The 25,940-nt window shown below is 34.4% G+C and overlaps 1 protein-coding gene across 1 annotated transcript in view; it reads left to right on the top strand.

Annotated features, from left to right (window-relative positions):
• Positions 1-25,940, top strand: part of GPATCH2 (G-patch domain containing 2) — a 125,617-nt gene that overhangs the window by 78,401 nt on the left and 21,276 nt on the right. The window contains exons 6-8 of the mRNA XM_026108199.2: positions 6,778-6,842; positions 9,636-9,675; positions 13,007-13,077. Coding sequence (XP_025963984.2) covers positions 6,778-6,842; positions 9,636-9,675; positions 13,007-13,077 — 176 coding nt within the window. The remainder of the gene's footprint in view (positions 1-6,777; positions 6,843-9,635; positions 9,676-13,006; positions 13,078-25,940) is intronic.

Below are 25,940 nucleotides of genomic sequence, written 5' to 3'. Positions count from 1 at the left end.
ATGAAAATAATAAGAATGCTCTTAACCAAGGTTATAAAATTTAAAGAATAGATTTTCTTTATTTCTCCCCTTGATATTTTTGATCTAATTTCCTATAATTTGGCAATTACAGATCTGTGAATTACGAAGTGCCATTATGATGCTGTAGTTAAAACTGTACCAGTTTCCACTGCTGCATCCTCTTGTCTGAGGTTTGTATTTTGTTTTGGACAGCAACTTGTTAGGCAAAATCTCCTGCCTGAAAAGAATGCAGTTATTACTAAAGTCTTCAAATTGTATTCATCAGCTCAGTGTTTTTAGGGAATGATACTATAAATATGTGAACCCAGAAAAGATACATTTTGTTCTTGTGGATTTTAAGATTTACTTAATAAAATCAACTTTTATATATGTTAGTCTGTAGTTCGTTGTTCATGGTGGTTGACTTAGAGAAAGGAAAAACAGGACCTATTCTTTCATTTAGAGAAGTGGTTGGCACCATCAGCATAATGAAATTTTTGCTGAAATTTTATTGTTTGAGCATACTATGAACCTGACACGCTGTGATGACTAAGTTAAGCATTTCAGTCAAGTACTTGTGTAATTATTTGTGTGGATTCTTTAATTTTTTTAGCATAGTAAGGAAATAACATTGTTAATTATATCTGGCCTGAAAAAAATGAACTCAGTAATGTCTTTTCAGTGCACACTCTATGGAGTGCTTGGTGTAAAATTCAATTTAAAATAAAACCTGTCAATTTCAGTATTTCAATATCACTTGAATTTTAAGATAAATGTATTCTTCCAGTAACAAAAAACATAGCCAAGGTCCAGTAAATACCCTCTTATCAATAGGATGTAGCTTATATTTTTTAAAAAGTTTATTTCCTAAGCTAAACATAAATTATAAAGAGGAAATGTACCTAGTCACTTACCTGTACCTAGTAAAGTAAATACCTATACCTGATAGCATGGGAAAAATTAGGGGGAAAAGATATAGTTGAATGAGTATTTAATGATAGTTTATATAACTTAAGTATTAAAGAAAAAAAAATTAACTGTATGGAACACAGCCTTACTTGGGAGTTCTGTATTATATGTCTCTTCAAATATCATTAATAATTTTCCATGGGCTGAAATTTAAAAAACATCTCAAATGAGAGGTAGACATAATTGTTCAGTATTGATATCACCTATTTTTTGTTTAGTGCTAAGTTATTATATTTTTTGTTGGCAGGTGGCTGTACCTTTTTTTCAACCTACAGCAAGCACATATAAATTAAAATAGCATTATAATATTTATTTCATTAAAAGATCCATGTTTATTAAAAGGATCACATTTCTTTGAAGACACACCCCAACATGTACATACTTTTTCTTTTTTTGGATAAACTCAGGCACAGCTACATTGAAATTAACTCAGTTAGGATCATAGGGTAATTCAGGTTGGAGGTCGTAAAGTCCAGCCTCCTGCTCAAAGCAAACTATGAGGTCAGACCAGGTTGCTCAGAGCTTTATCCAATCTGGTCTTTAAAGTGTCCAAGGATGAAGACTGCACAACCTCTCTAGGCAACCTCTTTCATTACTTGAAAATAGTTTTATATGCAAATGTATTTTTTATTATTGACAAAGTAAATTTTCCCTCTACCCTCATTTGTTGATATAATGGAACTGTTCCATTAAAAACTATGAACAAAATTATCATTTAAGACAAAAAATACCTACTCTGAAAATGTAAAACTTCAACAGTTTTAGCATTTAACTGCAGCTCGCTGCCAGTTCTACCTAGAATGGGATGATTTTTGTTCATAACTCTCAAAATACTCAACAGTGGATCGTAAATAACCTCTTCCTTATTTGGAAAGAAGAAAAATGAACTAAAGAAGGAGGGTATGACTTAGAAAGCTCTCCATGCCTTGCTGTAATTTCATTCTTCCTGAGTCCTGAAATAGGTGAAAGCAGCTGCATTGTCTATTTTGTATCTTTATTTCCATGTTCTTGGCATTTAACAGTAAGAGTTGCTGTGCTCAACATTATTTCTGCTGAGTAAAATCCTCATAATCCTCTTTCTTCCATGTCCTTTTCTCTCTTAATCCCACCATCCTTTCCATATATCACTTCTGAAGTTTGTCAGATGGAATATCTGAGGTAGCAGGATACCACGCTGTGTACTTCACGAAACAAACCCCATATACTTGAGGATTTTTCCATTTTACTCTGTGCGTCTGTATAGGCCTTAATTTCTCAAGGAATGCGTTCTTTATAAAATACTCAGTAAGTGTATGTTGGCTTTTATTTGGAGGGGTTTAATACCAGTGTTTCAGAGACTCTGTAAACAGTATGCTACCACAACCTTTTCTTGTGACTCTAGCAAGGACTTGTAAAAGGACTTGCAGCTGGGAAAAGTGAAGAGTATCAGGGGTGCGCCGTAACTTTACTCATATTCAACCATTTACATCAACTACAAATTAGAGTGTCTCAGGTGAAATGGGTAGCACAGGGGGAGCATGAGGGTCAAGGAGGCTCAAAGGACAACCCAAGTTTGCCTTCAAACTCATAGTTATGTTGCTTTGTGTAATTAAGCCACAGTGCAGACTGCGACAGAGTATACCTGTGTGAAGGCCCATGGTATTTCTTTTGCACTTTTTGAAAGTTGGTATTGTTCCTCATCCTTTAAGACATCCATCACTCCTGGCTGTTCACTACATGTAGTAAGTTTTTTAAAAGCTGCTTTTTTTAATTGGAGACTATAGAAATACTTCCGCTTTTCATATTAGTTATAATTACCTAGGTTCCAGTATGAGCGTGGTTATGTTCAGTTCTGAGAAAAACCATCCATATAATGTCCATTATCTCCTGGAGCTTCAGGCTATTAAATATACTACTAAGCAGCTTGGAGGAGGTTATTGGACCTTTCCTAGGCATTTTAATGTCTCATAGGAATGAGCTTTTGAAAACAGAATTCTGTTCATGTTGTATATGAACTTTAGAGTGTGCTGTGGCATTTTTTTCCGAAAGTGGTTCCATCAAAAGATTTGGGGAAAATATTGTTATATCTATTACCACTCAGAAAAAAAGTATTATGTAATTTTACTGTACAGCATGTGGCAAAAGTAGTCTGCAGCACAGTATTTGATAGTTATAAAAATGTGCTTTTTCAGATTGCACTTAACTTGCCTATGGTTCAGGCATTTGTCCCAACACAGGGGAGCAGATATCGTCACGCCAGTAAAACTGTAGCTAAAAGAGAAATCTGTTAACTATATTAATTAACTATATTAATATATAAGTAGTATATATATGGTATAATATATAGTATAATTAATATAGTATATGAATATACTAATTAACTATATTAATCAGGATATAATTAATATTAGCTTGCCTTGAAACCAAGCCTAAGTATACTAAAATAGTGTAGCTAACAGTATGTAGTTATTTTATAACACTGTGATAGCATAGCCAGACACAATATATAAACATTTTCTGTAAGTACGTGAACAATGGGATCACAAGAGGGGCAAGCAAAGATGGTTATAGTTGCATGTAGGTAGCATCCAAAACCAAAAAGTTACTGGACAAAGCACAAGATAAGTACAAGATGAGTCCTCCCAAACACACAGGAAGGAAGATTGGCAAGACAAAAGAAAATAAGACAAGCAGTATCAGGAGCAGAGGAAACCCCTTCTCCCCTTTCTGAGAGGGAGCAATAGCATAAAAATATCAGGCATAAGCAAGGGAAATTTGATGAGAAGGGATACAGGCTTGCTTCAATTCCAGTTTCTCTCATCAAAGAGCCCTCCATCCTGATCACCTTGACCTCTGTGACTAAGGACCATCAAGGACTATAGACATCAGTGCTAACTATATGGCGTCAGCTCCATGGTATTGTATGCTCACAGCTAGTTTAGAATATGATTGTTAAAGGCTAGCAGTTTTGTATATGTAACGATGATGATTAATATTGTGTAAGAATTGACAAGAAGTGCGTTGTTAAAGAATGAATTTAGTAAAGTTTAAAGGAGGCCTGATTTGTAAGTCTGCTAAACGCTCAGTGTGACTCTAATTCACACACACACACACACACACACACACACATATACATTTAACTCCAACATAATTTTAGTTGTGTAAAACTTCAATGCTGTTTATTCCTAGTTACCCAACAGAAAGCTAGTACGTACTTTAACCCCCGATTTTCTTCTCCGGGCTTCATCACCTAAGACTGTTCCAGACGGCTTTGCAGTTGTTGTGCGTGAGTAGAGGATCTGAGCAACCGAGCCAGTGTTTGTTCCGGCTTCAGCATTCTGCTGTCTGCTGCCCCTTCCTGGAGCGACTGGCACTCTGTTCGGTGCAGATTCCAAAGGGCTCCAGAGTACATTTTGCTAATAGTGACTTAGCAGAGGAAGAAAGGCAATAGGTTTATTTTTTCACACTGAATGACAGTTTTGCAAATATGAATATGCATTAAAAGATTGTGAATCTTGCAATAATCAGCATTCAGTCTTGCATAAAGATCTATGCAGGCGTTGTGAGTTTAATTTTACAAATGTTCTACGGCTGCTTACTAGCTGAAGTTACCTAGGGTACATAAGAGAAACCTGCACCAGTGCACTTTGATCAATTGTAACTATATTCCAAAGAAATTCATATTCTCATGTAATTTAGTGGAAAGCCATATTTCTTTGTTTTATATGTTATTTTAGAACTGGCAATTTATCAAGTGAGTTTTCTTGAAATTTCCGTGCTTATGAAATTTTGGATTATGTATTTTGAGTGATTTGAAGACTTAAACTTGTTTCCATAAATATGGCTGCAGGTAAACAACCAATTTTAGTCTAGAAAATAGCTTTTGCTTCTGTCAACATGTTGTTTATTTTCTCCCTGAGATAAAAAGTTCAGTTTTCTGATATTTGTACCAAGATAAAGTCTGTAAACAAGATTAATATAGTGTGGAAAAGGTTGTCAGCAGCCCTGGCAAAGGAAATAAGTTGCCTGTACACAGAACATACTGTAAACTGAATAAAAGTGTCAGGTCCACCATGAGATAATGTGATCATGAACCTCTAACAAAGCATGACATAGGCACAGTCGGCTTTTCTTATAGCCACAGTGTAGAAAATGGATTACTGTATTCCAGGGATACCCACTGGAATAGCATGAAAACCTCATTTTGAGATTAATGCAGGATGTAACTCTCAAGAGTTGAGCTGCATGTTTACCTATGGTGTTAAAGTGAAAGTTTAGTTATTAATCTAAAAATTTAGAAATTACCTATTTAAAATGTTTATTTTGCATTTCTAGGTCTGTCCTTGTGAATTGATGTTTCTTGCTCTCATTCTAAGATAAACTATAACATTCTAGAAGTTGTTGTGTAACGTTTGATCGCTGTTTTATTATTATCACATGGCTATGCAAGGCCTCAGTAAATCTAGTAAAACTGCTGATGAACCACTAGGTGCTGTTCTCCCATGTGTGCTCTGTGCTGGAGATAGTCCTTGAGGTAGCAAGATTGCGTAGTTGCTATGATCTCCTTTACCAGGGATTTAGATATTTGCACAGACTTTTCTGTAATAAGTTATTAACAACTCTTTTCAATTGCCACCAGCCAGAAAAGCAACTGCACTTTAGGGTGCCTCGATTCTGCCCTGTGTAATGTTATTCTTTAGGTAAAAGATACAGATTTTGGCTAAATGCTTTAACACTGTGGAACTTGCACATTATTCACTAAGTGTTCTTTGAAAGCCTTCCAGACATGGAGCTCCAAATGCCCTGGGTTTTCCCCATTGTAAAACCACGTGAGAGTAGGGATTTTTTTCTTTGAAAGTGGAGTGCGTGGTTCTTTTAATGAGGAGTAGGCTGGTTTTATCTGCGAGTCCTCTGCTTAGGTACTTTCAAGAAGCCTGAGCCGTATTTATGTGTTATTTGCAGAGCTTTTGTGGTCTCCTTTCAAACTGGGAGAATGTCTGACTTCTGTCCCACCTTTGGTCATCTACTGACTATGAAGCTACCTCCAAGGGAAGCAAACATTTGTTCCTGCATTCTTTCCAACAGGAGTAGCTTGCTTTCAGCTCTGTTTCTTCACACATGCAGCTTGGTGGTCCCTAAATCTTTTACCTATCTTCACATGCGAACAAATTAGTTCTATTAAGCAGTTTCTAAAGACAAAAATGAAGCTGCTTGAATATATTTTTGAATAATACCAGAAAATCATCATCTCCTGCACACTATAGCAGATGTCTGCATGTGCATTCCTAAAATCATTCTTTAAAAATTGAGACTATTACGTCATTTTGGTTTCTGTGCAAATGAAGGCATAGACAAGGTCTACAATATAGTGTTGTAAATATTATTTTATCTTTTTTTTTTGTTCTACATCAACTTGAGCTTCTAAAATTTTGTATTGGATACAAAGGCTGGGAGTGTTTTTTAATATATTTATTGCCGTTCTTATCCAAAAATTAAAGATAACACATTGAATGTGATTTTCAAAATATCTAACTTCCACTTTTAGGAAAGTAAGGGCTTCATGAAATTTTCAGAAATACGCTACCTCCCTGACATAAATAAAATACATTCAGAGTTAGACATAAAGGGTTTTGGTAAATCTTACACAGAACCTTTCTACACTCAGACTTTTGTTTAAACTTACAGATATTGCTAATTGCATTTACTTTATTAGTGTGCGCTCTCTATTTTTTCTTCAGTATCTGCAATGTTTTCCTGATAAATAATCACTGTGTGCTTATATTGCCTCATAATTCAAAGAGGATCTATTTTCCTACTTACCTCCTTTAGATTACTCCAGGACCGGGTGGTAGCAGGAAAACAGTTCACTTGTCCCAGGATTCTCTTCACCATGAGTGAGTATCAGTGATGGTAGTTAGAATTGTTCTTGTTATTAGTTACATTACAGTAGTACCTCTGTCCCAAAGCCTCATTGTACAACTGTGCAAACATCCAAGAAGAGAGCCTCAGCTCAGTTACATAGTGATTCTTATTTAAATAACAGTATTTATAATCCTTCGTAATTCGCTGTGTATTTCTTACTCAGATACGAAGTTCAGTACTTTCTAAATGCGTTTTTATTAATTTTAAGTATATACTTTTCTAAAGTACGGTACTCTTTAATGCTCTAAAATAAGCTAAATAATAAATATAACAAGTTGTTTAAAATGCTTGCTTTATTTTCTCCAAAGGAAAGAATTTCAGGAATGCTAAGCTAGAGTATATGAAAATAAACGAGCATTGCGTGTTCGAATCTTAAACATAATGTATCATGGGAGGATGAAGGTTATCATAAATTCCATGGAAAGAGGTTGAATTAATTTTTGGACATATTTTAATAGGGAATATCCTTCAGTTTATTTAGATACTCCAGTGTACCATCAGTGTAAACTGTGATTCTGTTCAGCTGACAACATAAGCAGTATTATTTCTTTTTAATCTCTTCTAAATAGTTAGAATAATAAGATGAAATTTTCCAATGTTTTCCAAATAGGAAATCTAAAACACAGGGCACATATGACTAGGAAATAATACATTTGAAGGTATGTTTACATGCTTTAACTGCTAATGGATATATAGAGTCCACAGGCCCAGACTACAGTTTAAAATCAAAACTCCCCAAAATACATATAGTGCAAGCATCAGTTCCTCCATATCAACTCTTTTACTCTACTGACCTACTTCTATTGCATGGTGTTACTCACTAATGTAGATGTTAATGAAAGAGACTGTGTTTTCATAGTTATTTTTACCCTAGAGTAATTCAGCTGAGACTTTCTCGTAATGGTTTTTACTTTTTTGTTCATTTCATTAGAACAAACAAACAAAAAAGAATTAAGTGAATGGCCAAAATTATAATAATCAGTGTGACACAAATATCACTCTCATTAGAAGGACTATTATTCTTTATCTAGACGTGATTTTTTTTAATGTCTAAAAATAAACTCATTCAAATTTCTGTGATAAATTTTTTCAATAGAAATAACTTGTATTAATTATTTAGTCTGTAATCCAATGATTTGCCACAAACATGGAGAGTTTATCTGGGGAGGATCATTCTATAGCTATCCCACTTTGCTGGTCCTCCAGAAGCAGTTGCTGCTGACCATTGCCAAAGACAAGGCACTTGTCTACACAGATTTTAGATCTAACCCATTACATTTCTTCTCACCTGGATGTCTGTGACCTTTTTTGATTGGGTCACTCAAAAACCTGATGGTTGTTTTCATCCACTGCCACCATCAAAGTTGTATGTGCATGAACTCTCCCTCTGTTTTCCTCAACTTTTAATTTACAACAAAATTTGTACTGTTCAGTACAGTTTCATGAGTGTTTCACGTCCATCATGTATTCATACCTAACTTTCATCTCAAAGTGTACTTTTAACTTTTTTGCTATTGTTCTTTTTTCATTTCCAACCTCTCCTTTTCCTCAGTCACCTTAAAAGTAAAAAAAGGAGTTAGCGGTATTTAGGTTTCTGTCACAATTGGGTCTGTATTCCTTCTAGAGCATGGTATCGTCCTCACACTGTAAATGAGAGGCTTGACTGATCATGAACAAAGAATTTTCAGATTTGAGACTTAAAAAAGCGAAGAATAGTTTAGGCCAGATGAGACAATTCCATGACTTTGCTTCTTCTCAAAGTACATGAATTAAAGTGTGGGAAAAAAAAAACATGATTATAATCTATACTAGATTGAATTTAATTACTTCAGGAAAAGGGTGATCAAATGACCAGGTTAAGCTTGCAATCTTTCGCTATATTGTCACTTTTGGAGGAACCATATAGCCACATGTGTAAATAATGTGATGGTCTTTCTGTGCATTATTATAATGGATGGAGTTATTTTACCCTTTCCCCAGATATCCGTTGCTTACTGACAGGAGCAAAATATAGGTACTATGTACGCCTTTGTTTTAACTGTTGTTTTCTTCTCCTCTTCATTTTGCAAGTGTCAAGATTTGGCCATGGGTTTGCATAATGCTTGCTACAGCTATGTACACATGTTAATTCAGTTCCATATGATCATAGTGTATGGGAACCAGTATTGATATCCTGTTATTTCTATTGAGGGAAAAGTCACCATTAGCTCCTGTCCCTTCATGTCAGCCTATTATTCAAAACTTTTGTCTCTGCAAAATAAGGCTGCCAATAGTGCAAATTGTGCAATTGTATTGAGAAATGAAGCCACTGAATTTTGACTGTGAATTTCACTTTAGATTCGGACTTCACTTTGTGAAATAATACTACATTAACTGCTACCAGCTAGTCCACAGTACTTAAAAATCTTTTTAACTATACATGAATATATATGGAATTACTTTTATTAGTAGCACATACATTATAATATATTAAATTGTTAGCATTTATATAATATTTTAGCTTGTTTGACAAAATATAATTACCTATAAAGCCAATGGCTACTCACAAGTGAAATTTGTAGAGCTATGTGCATTCTTTCAATGCTTTCAAAACTGCCACAGACTTTGAGAGTTCAGTAATATATCCCATTAAAATAAAGCATAGCCGAAGGCTGTATTTTCCTGGCAGACAATAAAATACCTAAAAGCACGCACATACTGGTCATATGACAGCATGTGCTTTGTTAGTTATATTGTTAAACCTGTCTTTTCTTTTTCTCCCACAGCCATTGGTTTAGCCCTGGGGCTAGGAAGGAACATAGCCAGGTAAGAACTGCTATGATCAAGAACAGTTTACTTCAGATATATAAAGGAATTTAACTACCTCTTCTCCAGAGGCAGTGGGCTAAGATTTTTTAAAATGATAAACAAAACAGGTTTAATTTAATCTTTTTTTGCAGGTAAACTTATTAACAGCAGTGCATTTCAGAATGTCCTTTAGTTAATTAAGTCTTTAATTTAATTTCAGTTAAGATTGTTTTGCTTTTAACAGGTTAAATACAAGACAGAATATTTTCTTTTTAAATTAATTTTGTTGTTAACGTTAGTATCTCTAAATGTCGTGGTTCTGTAAATTCTGGAAAGCAAAATGTGTGACTCACAAAATCCAGAAATATAGAAGAATGACAAGAGTGCACAGGCTTCAGGAAGATCTTCTATCCCAATTTTTTGTATTTCATTGGTTAAAAAGAGTTCAGCAGTAGAAAAGGAGCTATTAAATCTCCATTGTATCTAGCCAAGTGAAGAGGTTCATGGTGCAGATACTGGGGAGAAAAACTACCATTTTGCCTGCTGAAGAGCCCCTAAAATGAAGTCTCTAAGATACCAAAGCCCAGAGGTGTGCTTGGAGGAATATGAAGGCATGTTCATATTTGAATAGCAACATAATGCCTTGCTTTATAGGTGGTAGAAAGGTGCAAAGAGAACATACAGTTCAGGAGCTTTAAAATGTGAAAATAAATCTATTTTTAAAATATATAGTTAATTTCAAGAATTCAGTAAAAGTAACTGAATACAATAGCAATGCATTGAAATTTAAGAGTAAAATCTCTTCATATATTTTAAGTTAATAAAAATTGATGTAATCCAGTTGATTTAATTAGATTTGTGCCAATTCACTAGTACTTTTACACATTTAAATGGATTTGAACATCAAAATGAAATAAGATACACAGAATTTTTTAGAAGGTTCATCTTAGGATGAACCATCATGAACAGTTCTAGCTCCCATAAGTCAGAGCTTAAATCAGTGTATCTGCTTTCCCAACCCCTTCGCCTTCTTTGGAACTCCAGAGCAAGCTGAATCTCTCAAAGTCATTTTACTTCCTCAAAACTGTCAGAATGAAAAAAACATAGTACAATTTTAGCTGTAAATTATGAACTTCTAGCATGTTACAGTAAGCTGACTAACATTTATTGAACATCTAAACAGACAGCTGTATATGATTCACATTTAACTCACATCATTTTGAAACATATTTTCTAGTACAAGAATAAAGAAAACTAAGTTAATCACACTTTGAGTTAGAAATGACAAAAAGTTCCCTTGAGCTAATCTTCTTCCTATTCCTGAAATGTTGTAGCTATAAGTAGTCAAATTTACTGATTAGAATAAGTTTGAGTATTTTTTAAGTGTTTTATATGTATATAGTCTCAAATAACAGAGTAGTTAACAGAAATTGTACTGTTTACATCTTTTCAAGTTTCTAAACTTACAACAGCATGCAAATTTCCAAGCTAAAAAAGTATTCTAACCTGCATCATACACACCAGTAGTGTCCATTCAGCATGGTTAGCATTTGAAAAACCTCTATTTGGCCAGTATATAATGGTATATAAGTAATTCATCTTTTCTCAGATAATAGTGAATTTGAATTATTTTTAAATTTTGCATGTTTATTTTGCATTTTCTGAAGGCTGTATTTTCAGAGATAATCTGAAATTCACTGTATTTATAATTTACACACTAATCATAAATCCCAAAGTACAGCTAATATCAAATAACACAGATGTTACTTCTACATAATGGATTTTTTTTTTTAGACAAGAAGTGAGAATGATGGGGCAACATAATTATGATAGAGAAGTTGTCCCTTTTAGCAGCCTATAATATTCTCACTCAGGTTTATAGCTATGGAGGCCCATAGTGTGTAACTCTAGGTACAACTTTCATGGATTTGATACGTCTCCTTTTAATTAGCTTTTGACATCGAAGTAAAGTTATTAAGGAATTAACCAGCCACATCTACAGTTTCACAGGTAATCTGTATTTGTACATGCTATAACTATGATCTGCTAAAAAAGTATTAATAACAGCAAGACTGTTCCCCCTAGCCTGATCATGAGATTGACGTTCTATGATTGTCATACTGGTAAAAATTGTGGCCGCGTTAAGATATAAGTTGCAAGTACTCTGATTTGTTGACATTACGAAAATGAAAAAAATTTTGCTAAAATATATCAGAACAAGGTTTCTTATCTTTACGCATCCTTCAGATTGTCTTTTAAATCCAGACTACACTATTTTATTGCATCTGAAAACCGAATAGCTGAAATGAGAGAGCACTCCTTATACAAGAAACAAGCTATAAATAGTTGAGGAAAAATTAATCAAGCATAATTCTTAGATAGGTGTAACATTTTGGAGTCTATGCTCTTGCACAAGATTGAGGTATGGTTGGCCAAGTCATAAACTTCTTCATTTCCTAATTTCCAGGGGACCTTTAAATGTGCTTCCTGTGAATATTAGCTCCGTTTATCTGTAGTCCATTTCTAAACAGTTCTTCATTTTATACTTTGTTCAATGCATGGTTACTTCAAAGAAACATTTGTATTTTTTATACTGTTCTAGTTTTAACTTCTTTTGTGTAATTTTTTGACAGTTTTTGCTGTTACTACCAATTTACTCATATTAACAAAAACCATAATGCTGGAAATAGACTTCTGAATTGGAGTCTGAATTAAATGTCTTCCTGTATTTGTTTGAAAATAAATTGAAGTTTGTTCTAAAAGCTGAGTCACCATTTCAGTTAAGTAGCCTACTGTCATGGGAAGCCTTAATTCTAGGTATCTGTCAATTCTGCAGCTTTCAAATTATAAAAATCTTTAGGACTCATAGGAATTTGTAACTGCTTCAAAAGTGTTTAGATACAAGTGCCAGTCTGAACTTTTTTTTCTAAGTGAAGCTCTCCAACACTTTTCATTATACAATTTTGAAAATTTAAATTTAATGTGAAAGGTGAATATTGAAAATTTTTAAATTTTACAGTTCAGGATAAGTTAGTTGTGACTGAATCTTTGGCTTTCCAATATGTTTTTAGAATGCTAAAGTTTTTACATTTTCAGTTATTTTAGGAATTTTAAGCTGACGAATATGTGTCACAATCTTTAGCTATTAGTGTACTTTAACAAAAATTTAATCAAGTGGCCGTCTTTAACTGTTGTAAAGTGTCTTGGTAGAAAACTATAGAAGTAGCAGCCAATTAAGTTACCAAAAACATTACACAAAATGGGAAAGAACAGTATTGTCAGAATAACACTTACAAAAAGTAAATAAAGGAATTGCTTATGAGACTGTTCTGAACTTTTTTTTGGATAGCTTCAACTCTTGCGAGACAACCGATCCGAAAGAGGACACAAGAAGAACAACTCAGTAAAAACAGCTAGCAGGTAAGTTAATGCTGCAGTTGTTATTAAAAGTGTATTTTAACATTAGTGTTTTATAAAATCGGAAATTACAGGAATATTTCTCTTCCTACCTGCAATACCTTACACAATTTTATATTATCTTGTAAATATGATGGTGTGATATCACATTACTTTTCCAAAAAAGTCATAATAGGTTTATATCATTATGTAATACTATTCTTTTGAGTGAGACAATGCACTTTCAGGTGTTTTTCTTTCAGTATATACATGGTCATCCTGAAATAAGCTTTTAATGTTGTTAAATACTTGCTTTGAGAATATCAGGAAAGTCAGTCCAACCCTTTCATCAAAAATATGCATATTAAATATGAATCTATTTCATTGTATACAAGTCTTGATTACACACTCTAAAAAGTTGGTTGTGCAAGTTCTGGTAGTTCATCTTCAGAAATGGTGCTTGTCTTTGTCTATTAAGCCTTTTATATTAAGCCAAATAGAATTGAAAAATTTTGAACAAGTTTTCTAGCATGCATAGCTGTCAAGTTGTATTTTTGCTCAGAATAGTAATACAAGAGTATTTAGATCTGAATTTTCACCGTAAATGCACATTTACTATCAGGCTGTTTACATGAAGCTGAGAGTATAAAGTTGGTATAAAAATGAGTATTAAAAAACAGGTTATATATTAAGTCATTTTAGGGTCATCTTTATGCTGTAGCAGTGTAAAATGTTTTCAGAGGAGTTCAGAGTTATAACTTAGGCATTTATTATTCTGGCTAGTGAAGCTCTTGAGTGTTTCTAACCTGTGCAAGCAGTAACTATAGAGATTTTTAAAATGACATTATATCCAAATCAGGAATAGGTTAGCAGACTTATCCCAACAAACACATGGCAGGGTTGTGTTAAAGCAATACATAGCTAATCCAAGAATGAAGGTTGTCATTTTCCATAAAACGTTTCAAGTATTATTAAAATAAGACTTTCATAAACCACTGTTACGACATATATAAAACCACAGCATATGCTATAGTTCCTATAAAAACAGCAAAATCATCTGCGGACATGTCCTGTCACCATCACCTCTGTTTTCAGAGTTGTCTTCCTCCAGATGGAGTGAGCTTATTTCATAATAATTATTTGCACTTTGCTCAGGAAATCACCTTTTTCTCTGCCTATCATAAAATCTTTACTGTTAGTTCTTTGAAGTGACTCGAACAGAGGTTCTCAAACTTTATAAAATGTTATGATATGGTATATTTAACAGGCTACCTGCTGTCATAGAATATCAAGTAATTACTTACAAGACATATTTTGAACAAATTTTAACACTCTTGCTATGATTTGCACGGTGAAATTTTTCACTTTCTCCATTGACCATCAAAAAGTAATATGTGGCCCAGTAGTTGTCCATAAATTCTAGCATAAAATCTCCTGGCTAATATGCTATTTTTTTTTTTTATTTATTTTTTTAATGTGTAGAAATCACCCCCAACCTTCTTTCTCTCAGAACAGTGTCATATGTGGTAACTACTTCCTCCTAATTTAAGTTAATTTAAGGGTTCTATAACCTAATATTTTGCTTTTTATCAAAAGTCGTGGTAAACAAAACAGAGATTATGAATTCCTCACATGTAGGAACAACACATGACAAACACATAGTTATCTTACTGTCAATTAATTCCAGACAATTCCTGCAGTGTTTCTTTCCTTACAGATGAAATTCATTGTGCATAGTAAAATAGTAAAGTTTTAGTAAAAGTTTTGGTTTCCCATAGTAAGATTTACTATGAGCTACTTTTGTCACTTAATTTCAAATCATCGCTTCTACCAAAAGGATTAATCTTAGTTTCAACAGTCCAGAGAGTGAAAGAAAACGTTTCTGCTTAACAAGGTACCTATAGAAGTTATTGTTTCAATAGCAAATATCATTCACAGATTTAGTAATATTGTAAACTCCACATTCCTTGCAAATGTGCATTTTCATTATTGTGTATGGAATCTTGAAATGGAAATAATGTGTCATTTAGGTTTTTGCATGTGCCCAAATACTTTAAAAACACAGAACTACAATAATACCAATCGAATGTCACAAGTTTGCATCCGAATAAATTTCAGCCACCTTCAGAATTAAGTAACATTGTAGTAAATCTTTTATGATTTCAGTCTACTACATGCATATGGGGTTAAATTTTTTGTTGAATGCAAGTGTTTACACACACCTGAATGTCTGAAACATTCTAAAATTGATTCTAAATTATTCTAAATGATTTGCACGTTTTAAACTATTACCTTTGATGCATCAAGGTAATTCAGATGAGTAACCTCCTTAAAAAGAGGCACACAACAAGTAATGTCCGTTACCATTAGGAACACTTTATATTGTCTTGATGTTTGTTGCTAAATGCAGTGATAGAATAACAGCAGTAAGTATCAGAATTTCTGTAATATTGTGCCTGTCCAGACTACAGTTTAATCTGATGTTCTTATAGCAAGACTGAATTTTTATAGGTGTTTCTTCATATAGCTTTCACGCAACCACATTTCTACGGCAAAGGAATGCATCTTTTTTGCTGTTCTGGAAGACTTTTTCTCTTTTTTCATATGTGTATGAAATACATATAGGAGATATGTACTTTTTTTATGTTTGCCTTGACTTTTCTTACCCTTTTTCGATGAGTGAATGCAGTTCTTATCTCAGCATGTAAGCAGTATGTAAATATCTGATCAGTGACTTGTGGAATAATTTACTTGAGAACTATATCAGAAAGGTGGGTAGGTCTAAACACTGCATTGGTCTGCAACTGTCTCTTCTTAGTGGAAAAGTGCTGATGCTTTCTGGGTAAACTTTACTCTACTGGCTTGCTTGTATTAGGTTGCTTCTGTCAGAATTAAAAAATGACAATGAGCTCCAGCATTTATAAGAAAGAAGACCTTAAGTTAATCCTATACAAACTAATATCAGCTTTTATTAGTGGAAAGATAATTCAGCTGTTGAGAACTGTGGATATGGCTGCTGACGAACAAAACATTAAGAAGGAACAGTCCTGCACCACAAAACGTAGAACCTGGGTAGATTATGTAATGCTGATACAATTCAATGTGTTCTCTTCTGTATTTGAGCACTTAAATAATAAATCTATTTGTGCTTACTTTACAGATAATTTTTAGTCTACAAATATATACTTTCCCATTGATTATTTTAAATTATATGAACAGTACTAAATGTTACTGGTTTAGAAGCCACATTTATTTCACCCACTTAGCCTTGAAGAAGTTGTCTGTTTTCAGACAATTTCCTTGCATTAGGACAGGAACAGTCCCCTCCCAAATCTAGCCACGCTGTTTGAAGATGTTAACACTCCCAGCTGCCTATTTTCATCCTCTACTCTTTTGCCAGTGAAGTGGGTTTTTGTCTGCATTTTTTAATCTGCTTCAGGCAAAACCAGCCTGGTTAGCTCAACTCACCTATTTAAATTAAATTGGCTGGTTTTGTGTAAACCAGATTAGGGAGTGCTCACATGATTTCTTCCTCGGGCAGAACTGTGGAGATGATAATCTCCAGCAGATGTGTGATAACAAATAGCTTGGGATAGTAATGTCTTCATCTGGCACAGTTGTTAGCAGACCAAATGTCTGTCTGTAGCCCTAGGCTGTGGGCATACAATTGAACATGATTGAGTTATGTGGAGTTAACAAGTTGCTGCTTGGCAGCTGAACTGCTGTAAGGGAGCACATGCTCTTTGCTTTCATGCTGCAGTCAGGGGGTAACACCCGTTGTCTTGCACTGGTGTTCTTTGTAAAATTTTACAAAAATAAGTTCTACCTAAATAAATAAATGATCCCCGGGGCTAAGAGCGTTCATTTTGTCAGCCAGGCAGAGCTGGAAGAGTAATTTGCTGAGCTGCTATAACACAATTATTTTGATCATGTGGTTATTTCATTAAGTATGTAGGGAGCCCCTGTCACCCAACTATCTGCCTGTCTTTTAATGTATTAATCCTCACAATACCCCTGTAAAGTTAGGAAGTACTTATGTCCTCATTTGACTGAAAGATAACCAGAATACTTAAGCAACTTAATACTTCACCTTTGGTCATGCAATCAGTGGCAAAACTAGTTAGTTTATGCTGTAATCTGATTGGGAAAACAGCAGATTCCCAAGTAAGTTAAACTCGTACAGTTACTTCCTTACCATACATAATGGTCTTCTGTCATATTTCTTTTCATGTGTTCCTGTTAAGTAACTTTATTTTATCTGCATATTTACTTCTCCTTATTGTACTGTAAGTGAGATTTAGGACACATGCATGTTCTGATAAACTGGGGGGAAAAAAGCCAGAATTTTTGCCACTTACCAATTTATTTTGTCGTATCTTGGTAATTCCACATTGGCTTTCCATACTCGAATGCTCCCCCACCAATCTTTAAAAGAAGAAAAGCTTCTTACAGGTTTTATGCATTTCAGTCCTCATTTGCAAGAAGGTTAAGTCATACTCACAAAAGTGATTTGAAAGTGGTGTAGCATTGTACAGGCTAGGTTTAAACTAGCTAATTGGTGTAGTGTTGATAATCTAGTCAATGTAGCAGCAGCTTAGTATGCAAGAGTTAAGCACTTCCTGCAGCTGTAAAGTAGACCCTAACCTGAGCTGGATGTGCTGCCTTGATGTTTCCTTAAAAATCAACAGGAGCCAGCTGCTCAGTGATTACAGTAGGGTGAAATGAGGGCTATATGCCATTCTTCCTGTGATCTCCTGTTGCTGTTCTGTTCTGTATTGAGCTGGCAAGAAGTCTTTGAAGTCTCTTCTTGCCATGGTGCACAGCGCCTGCAATGCACAATGTCTGATGCTACTAAATGGGGAGAAGTATCAATAAAGAGAAGAGAATGCTATTCATAACTTCTCTGTGTTTTCTGTAGCTGTCTCTCTTCCTCCTTTCTTTCCGTAGTTCTCAATCCAGTTTAAATTTAGGTACCTTGTGCTGGTGAAAGAGGAAGTCCCTACTACCTATGTTTATGATTTTTATTTTGTATGAATAATGGTGTTCTCTATGAATTAATATATAAAGGAAGCTCCTAAAATGAGAAAAATGACACTAAATATAAGAGCTTTTTAAACTATACTATTACTTTAGTTAGATATACGAATTTTAGGCCTTTCCCAGTTTGTAAGGAAAATGCCTATTTGTACATTTGTACAGCTCTCATTCATTTTCATCTGATGATGCAGATCACTGTGTTTTTTACACAGATGTGACAAATAGCATTACAGCTGCTCTTTATTTGATCTTCTAAAGAGACAAAGATGTGCAAGGATTCTGCCTGCTCCCTCTTTCCCACCGTGTCATCTGTTGTTTGGGAAAGAGTCCTAATTTGCAGCAGATATAAAACTATTTGTCGCGTTGCAGGTTTGCCAAAAATAAATGAAACCATTAATTACTACATTTTTTGAGCAGCTGTTAATAGATTGGGATAAGAAAACTGTACATTAGACTACTGGTTAATTACAAGAACTGTAATTGTTTAATGTGGCTTTTGTGGAATGAAATTACACAAGAGGAGGTGAATTCAGCCTTTTTTTTGAAAATTATGCATGAAAATGTGCACATACTTACCCTGCAGTAAAACTAAGGAATGCATAGCTTTTTTACTACATGATTCACTTTTGCAATCACACTGGCATATACTTCCAACAAAAATACTTTAAAAGGAGGTAATATTTAAAATTCCTTTTTAATTTAAGTGTAAAATTATTAAACATAGTAATTGTAACTCCAGACTCAGATATAACATTAAAAGCCAAATGTGTTTACATCATTAAAAATTAACTAAGCAGTTTTATCTCTTCCTTTGAGTGCTGCAAAGCAATAACAGTAGTGTTATGATTGGTGCTTAGTAATATTTATAGATTAATGTAGAATATTTCCAGATTAAATTACATGAATTTTTGAGACATATTGTTTTCTTCCCTCTGTCTGTCTCTGTCCCTCTGGGACAACAATATTCCATCAGTTTGGTATTTTTCCACTTTGAGAAGACTAGGAGATGGTGCTATTTTGGAAGAGGGTTGCTCTCCTGAGGGGGTTTTCTATAGTATGGCCTTATTTTTCAGGTCCTGAAAAGACTTCTGTAAAGAGGGGGAAGCCATTTGATTATTGTTTGAAAATGTAACCAGTATGTGATGCTTTAGTGAGATTTAACTTTATGAAAATCTTGAAGCCTGTGTATTGATATAGATTTAGAGTATCAACTGATTACATTAACACTGGTGATGAAGTATCTTAAAATATCATGTCATTTTAACTCAACATATATAATGAGTAGACTTTCAGAAGTGTCAGAAAATTCAGAGACCATGCTCTGTTTTTGAAAAATGTATTTTACCACATACTCCAAACAGTTGTGTTGAAGCTTTAAAACAAAATAAAGTTTTAACTACAAAACCACAAAGAGAATTTCAGTGTTATTGTACTAAAAGCTCATACACTTCATAATATTGTACATAAGTAAGCTGCTCAATAGGAAGCAGTATTGCAAATTTTTCTTTTCAAATTGAATTCAGGTAAACATTAATGTGCTAACTAATAGAAAGTCAATCTGTCCTGATTTAAAAAAAAAAAAAGAGAGAGAGAAAGAAAAATGAGATAATCTTTATAAATGATACACCACTGCTACATCTGGATTATTTTTCCCCTGGATGGATTGAAAGCAAATTTCACTTTCAGATACTTGAATTTTATCACACAGTGTGCTTGTTTCTCACACTTTCAAATGTTTTTTTTTCTCATTTTATTTAGTTGCCACAATGGTATTTGATCCAGTTTGAGCTCCAAAGCTCAAAGCTTTGCTTCTCTCAACTTTCCTGTTAAAATGCTAATGGCATTAGGATAAAATTAATTTGAGCTTCAGAGGAGGAGTGAAGACCTTTCCTACTATTTAAGCTCTGTAAAGGATCTAATGCACAGTAACTTGCACTGTAGTTTCACAAGCAGTTTAATCCTGTATTAACCAACATGGCCTTTAGAAGCAGCAGTTTTCTGTTCTGTTTATTCCTGCCACTCGTCTGTGCCAGCAGGACTGCTTATGTGGTCATATAGTGACTGACATTGGGATAGTGATCTGTACTGAAACAAAAGGAGGTGTTTTTTATCCTCAGATTTGGATCCTCTCTTACCTCTTTCACCATACAGGTACATGAAAGCCGTGTGCCACAAACATGGGGATGAATATTCATGCATGAAGGAAGGGTAGGAGCAAGGCTTCTTTCTGTAGCAAGGCTTCTATTAAATTGTTTGTACAGTCTTTACATCAAGTTCCTACTAATCTTGGAGAGTTCTTTGAATATGATGCACTTAAAGTAGCACTGGTGCAGATTCACTGTAATGGTGCAGTAGTGTCCATTACTGAGACACGTTCACTGATGCAGTGTCCCTAAATTCTGATCACAGGGATAGGTACGTTGGCTTCTATTCAAATTGTGACTTTGTGTAAGGAGAGAAAGAGATTAGAATAAAACATAAGCTTATTCCCAATTATATAGCATTTTTATATTTATTTTCATTGTGGTATTTGAAATTGGTCAGTTATAATGTCTCGGTCTTTCTGGAGGCTAATGTTCAGCAACTGTCCTAGCCAAAAGGAAGGAAAGGTTATTATTCAGCCTGCTGATGTTTGGATTTGAGAATTTGCTTTGCTAAGGCTCCTATTACTTTACATATATTTTAAAAATGCTATTACCACTACTTAAAATTGATTAGGAGGAATGTATGAGAGTTTATAATAGCAAAGAATTTTGAAACTGAGAAGGACCAGAAAAACCCAACATTTCTTTGACTTTCTCTACCTGTTCTTCCTTGTTATTGAAAAGTCAAATTTTGCATTTGCTCCTACACATACAGACCCTCTATACTCAATGGAGTTGCATGGCAGTTACTGAAGAAAATGGGTGCAGAGTGTTAAAGAAGCATTATTTGCTTAATATTTAGTCTCAGCTTTGGTGATCTTTTCCTCACCCCTTCCTGCACACAGTTATAGCTTTCATGTTTTCTAGGCAGTTAGTTAAAGACTGACCGTAGTGTTTGTAATGTAACAGAAGAGCTTCTAGATCACTGGTCCATAACTAGGTCTGAATGACCAATTAAAAATAATTACATTGTGCTGGCTGTTTACATAAACTGAATTACTGGTCCCTTCTAGTGGACCACGTCCATTCCAGTTGGCCATGCTTGCTCGCATTCTCAGCATAGAGACAAAGAAAGAAATTGGCATTGAGGTTGTGTGCTTCCAACCTTAAAAGACACTTCTCTTGTTCCATTTTTAAGCTACCGTGGACTCTTTATGGTGGATTTTTACAGTGTTGCTTCTTTGATCTGTGTATGTCCTATAAGAAAAGGATTTTGGATATGACGCTAATATTTGCACTGATTTAACCTCACTGTGTGAACGTAATCTAGAATTATATAGGTAAGATATTTTTGAAATTCTTTTGAACAAAATACATTTGTCCTATACTTACTATATTTAGTGATTGTAGTACTGAATAAAGAAATACGTATCCAGAAATATTCTGAAGAAATAATGTAGCAGAGTAAGCTATCAAGAGTCTTTCCGTGGAAGTATCTGTTTCAGCCCATGGTTATTGGTCAAGTCAAAAAATACTTTCCAACCACTTGGGAGCTGGGTCAGGGCCTGCATCTTTTGGATATCAACAGTGTTGGCACAAGATCAAGAAGAAACAAAGGAATCTGTTTGCTTTAGAATTTATGGAACAATAGATTATTGTCCTGTAATAAGATGGTATTTTGATGGTATTCTGTTATAGCAACCTGTTTTCTAACTACTTTTCACAATTACACATTTATGAGCATTTATTTTTCTCAGCTGTTGCTTGACACAAAAGAATAATGGAATTTGCTGTCAAAAAATTAGAAATATAGATATTTGCTTTCTGTTTTGAAAATGTGAAATCACAACATTTGCTGAAGAAAACTATAATTTTAGTTATTTAATTTTTAACAGAAGGGTTTTTGTTGTTTTTATTCCCTCAGTGTTCTTCGACTTGTTTGTACACCAAGTTATTGGTTTGGATTTGCCTTTGTCTAATTCATATACTTTTGATCAATTCCAACTCATGCCCAATTATATTACACTAAATTAACATAATTCAACAGATGTTGATATTTAAATGTTTTCTGGCATTCACGTCTTGGACAGCTGTCTTAGAGCTTGGGGAAAAGGCAAACATTTAGAGTTAAATGCTGAACATATGCTTAAATTACTAATTAGAAACAAGAAAAAACAATGCATTATCCTTTCTGAGGGCAGTAAGCCTCTAATGCAGGTTTTGTTTTTTTTTTTTTAAGAGACTCTTGGTTCTCAAATAAAGTAAATGTGTCTTGAGTTTGGGTGTCACAATATATCTAGTGGTGTAAGTTTTTTGTTTTCCGTTGTGTTTGTTAAAATTATGCCTGTGTAGGTAGGTGAATTTCGGACTACTTGTATGTTTGAACAAGGCTCAGAATTGCTGGAAAAGGAAACATAAAGGCAAGTGTTATGATACAATATTTGGTGATGAGATGATCTGATGGGGCAAAAAGACTGTATTTTCTCATTCATAATTGGGATTGCACTAGAAATTCCATTAAAACAAGCGTGTCACTCATGTCTAAAGTTGTGTTGTGAATAGTCTGGCTTAGTATGGAAGTAATTTGATAGAGTTCCGTTGTTTTATCACATCTGTTTAAAACTGAAGAAAAGGAAAATAAAGTGCAAAAGTGCAAAGTTCTTGTAGTTAATGTAATGAGTTTCACACTTGTGGAGGCAGATGTTATATAGGTGATGTCATTCTTTAGACAAGTCTGAAGAAAAGCTTCATTCTTGTAAAGGAAGTAGATGAATCTAGTGTGGAATTCTGTTTTTGCCTGAATGGTGTCTGAGAGAAGTGATACCAAGAAGAAATCTATATTCATATTCCTAAACATTCAAAATTAATATATATGTGCTGCATATCAATGGTATAATTTCATTATTATTAAGACTATCATTATTAGTAGTAGTAGTAGTAGTAAGACTAGTTTACAGCAGTATTGGTCTACCACTCCTAACCAAGAGAGAAATCCTTTAGTACTGTCAGCACTCTAGTGTTTTGGTTTTGTTCTTTTTACAGTTTCCAGAAAACTCGCGGGAGACAGTATATGTGAATTTGTGAGTGAATTCACTTACACAGGATGATGCAAATGAGAGAATAAGGTTTTTAAGTTTCTGATTTCCAGGAGAGAGAGAATTTGTACTGATCACCTATTTGCTTTGAAGTTTGTGGTTTTAAACATTGCTTTTACAAACTACTGCCTACTTTCCTCTGTTGGGATGTGCATTTTTTTCACAGTTTTGCTGTTGTCAGCACCATGATGGTAGATGAAAATGTCATTGGCATAATCTATATGGCAATTATATAGCCATATCTAATCATACCTGTATTCTGGTCAGATCTTCTAGTGGCAAAATTAATATGAATGTTTAATTTAAGGATATTTAATATATTTATCTGTTGCCCAGTTCTTCTTTAATTTGGTATTATCAATATAGAATTCTCCACTTTACTCTTCTTTCAGTTTGATTGCTGTAAGTTTCCTGTGATTAAAGCCAGACTACATAAGCCAAGCTCCACACAAAAGGTTCTGGTGTACGTGATAAGATGACTCTAATAGATGTGTTAATTGATTCTCTAGTTAAGCTGTTATCAAAATTCAACCCACCTGATCTCCAAAATCGGTCTTGTGATACTAAAAATCATCAATGTCAGCTATTGCTGGTTCCATAAAAGGCATGAAATCTCTCTAATTCTCCATGGAAAAGGATTGATGGAAGTAGATGAAGACCTCATCTAAAGACTGAACGTACACGCTCGATGTCCCATCCCCAACAGTATTTTGCTATAAAGATTCATAGGAGGAAATACTCACCAAGAAAGGAGCCGTCATGGTAGCATTAGTGCAGACTCTGGTTAGCATTCTGATACTTAATGCTCACACTGACTGCCCAAAATCACTACCAAGCATACATGCTAGATAGGTAAATCACCAGGTAAATCGAATTGTACTGAGTGGTGTTTATCTCAAATAGTCTTAACAAAACATGACTGGATTCTTTTTCAAGACTGCCCTATATCATAATACTAAGACCCAAAGTCCAAATCTTCATTGTTAAAGTAACTGTTTTGATCACTTTCTTTTGTCTTCATCTATTCCATGGAAACATTGTCCTCAAAGTAGTATCCTGTACCTCTACGGGAACCGCACAGGCACTGTGCATGAGAGCAAAAGAATGTGGACGCCTTTGCAGGATGGACAAGGGCAATCCCTCTAGGTAATGGTCAGTGCAACACATGCATTACAGCAGGGTCACCGTTCCCTGGGCGGTCAGCTGGTGACCAGAGGCTGTGCCCAGGTTTTGGCCAAGCTGCATGCTGCAAGAAAAAGAAGAAATCCAAGATTTACAAGCAAATGCTTCCTAATAACCTACTTAGCCATTGGTTTTGAATATCTTTTTCCTCAAAAAGAAATGTCCCTTGCATTTTTCAGTGTAATATTGTAAAATCATCATCTCTTTTCCATAGTCATACTGAAATACATAACTGAGGCAAATATTCAGTTATGCTGAAGTAGTACAGAATAGTCTTCTCAAATTTACAGCACCAATTGGTTAGTATGTGTATTTGATGTGGCAGGGAGTTGAGTGTTAACTTTTGGTTAAGTCCATACTTGTGGAGACTCAGTCGAATGGAAGTGCAGAATTTTGTGTTCATCATATCTAATTGGATAATAGTGTGGCTGGACATTTAGAAGTACCCAGATAACAGTGTTTAATTGTATTTACCTCAAAACTGTGTTCATAAGCTGCGTTCCATGGACACAGGTGGTCTTGAAGCCATTGCCTGCCACTTGAGGAGATTTAGGCAAGTATAGTAAAAGGTAAAAGTACATGCCGGTTCCCTGTTTAAGTAGTGGTAATGGATGCGCTTCAATTGGCAACCAGACACAGCAGTCTATGCTTTTTTGGCCATGTTGTAAGTGAGACAACCTGTACTATAGGTCCAATCTGTTTAAGGATCTGAGAACCTCTTCTGTGGTATTTTTGTGTTAAAGATACTTGAATTGTGGGAGGTTTCCTCAGGTTATGTCTTGTTTTTGTAAAGTTGAGGGATATGACTCCTTTTCATTTTTTTAACCATTTTATTGGCTTTCTTCTGTGTTCCACAATGGAGAATTCTATTTTTTCATTTTTATGTGCTGCCCTGAGCACTGCTTCACATACTCCCTACTCAGTTACACTTTATAAGAAATTATCAAGTCATTTCAAGCTTAAAGTGAGTTGCAGTCCTCACTGTGTTCTTTCTTCATTCGTGTGTTCAAATCTGTTTTGTATCTATTTCTATTCTAAGACTGAAAACTGGCAGTGATGGTTACATGTCTGCTTCAGAATAATTCTCTCATGTCCCTTCTAAAATGCAAAACAATCAACTCTTGCCTTATTATGATCTCTTGTGAAAGAAGTTCACTTATAAACTTATCAAGCCTCTACACTAACTAAAGCATTCAGTCATGATAAAATTGAAGAGTTCTACAGCCATCTGCAGGAATGCATTGATACTGTGGCAGAACAGTGTGTTACTGTTTACAATGGATTTATTCCTCAGGTGAGAGAGATGTTAATTGAAATATAATGGATAGGCAAGTATCGATAATTACAGATGCATTTAGTTATGATACAAAAAATCAAGTCGTCTTGAAAACATTATTGCCTCATATTAGTATGCAGCACAGTATTTTCCAAATTAGAGTACAGAAATTTAATAAATATTAATTGTTAAATAAAAAATATAAACTCTTCC

This window comes from Dromaius novaehollandiae, chromosome 3, assembly GCF_036370855.1.
Source record: "Dromaius novaehollandiae isolate bDroNov1 chromosome 3, bDroNov1.hap1, whole genome shotgun sequence".
Lineage (NCBI taxonomy): Eukaryota > Metazoa > Chordata > Aves > Casuariiformes > Dromaiidae > Dromaius > Dromaius novaehollandiae.
This window is presented reverse-complemented; position numbering and strand designations above follow the sequence as displayed.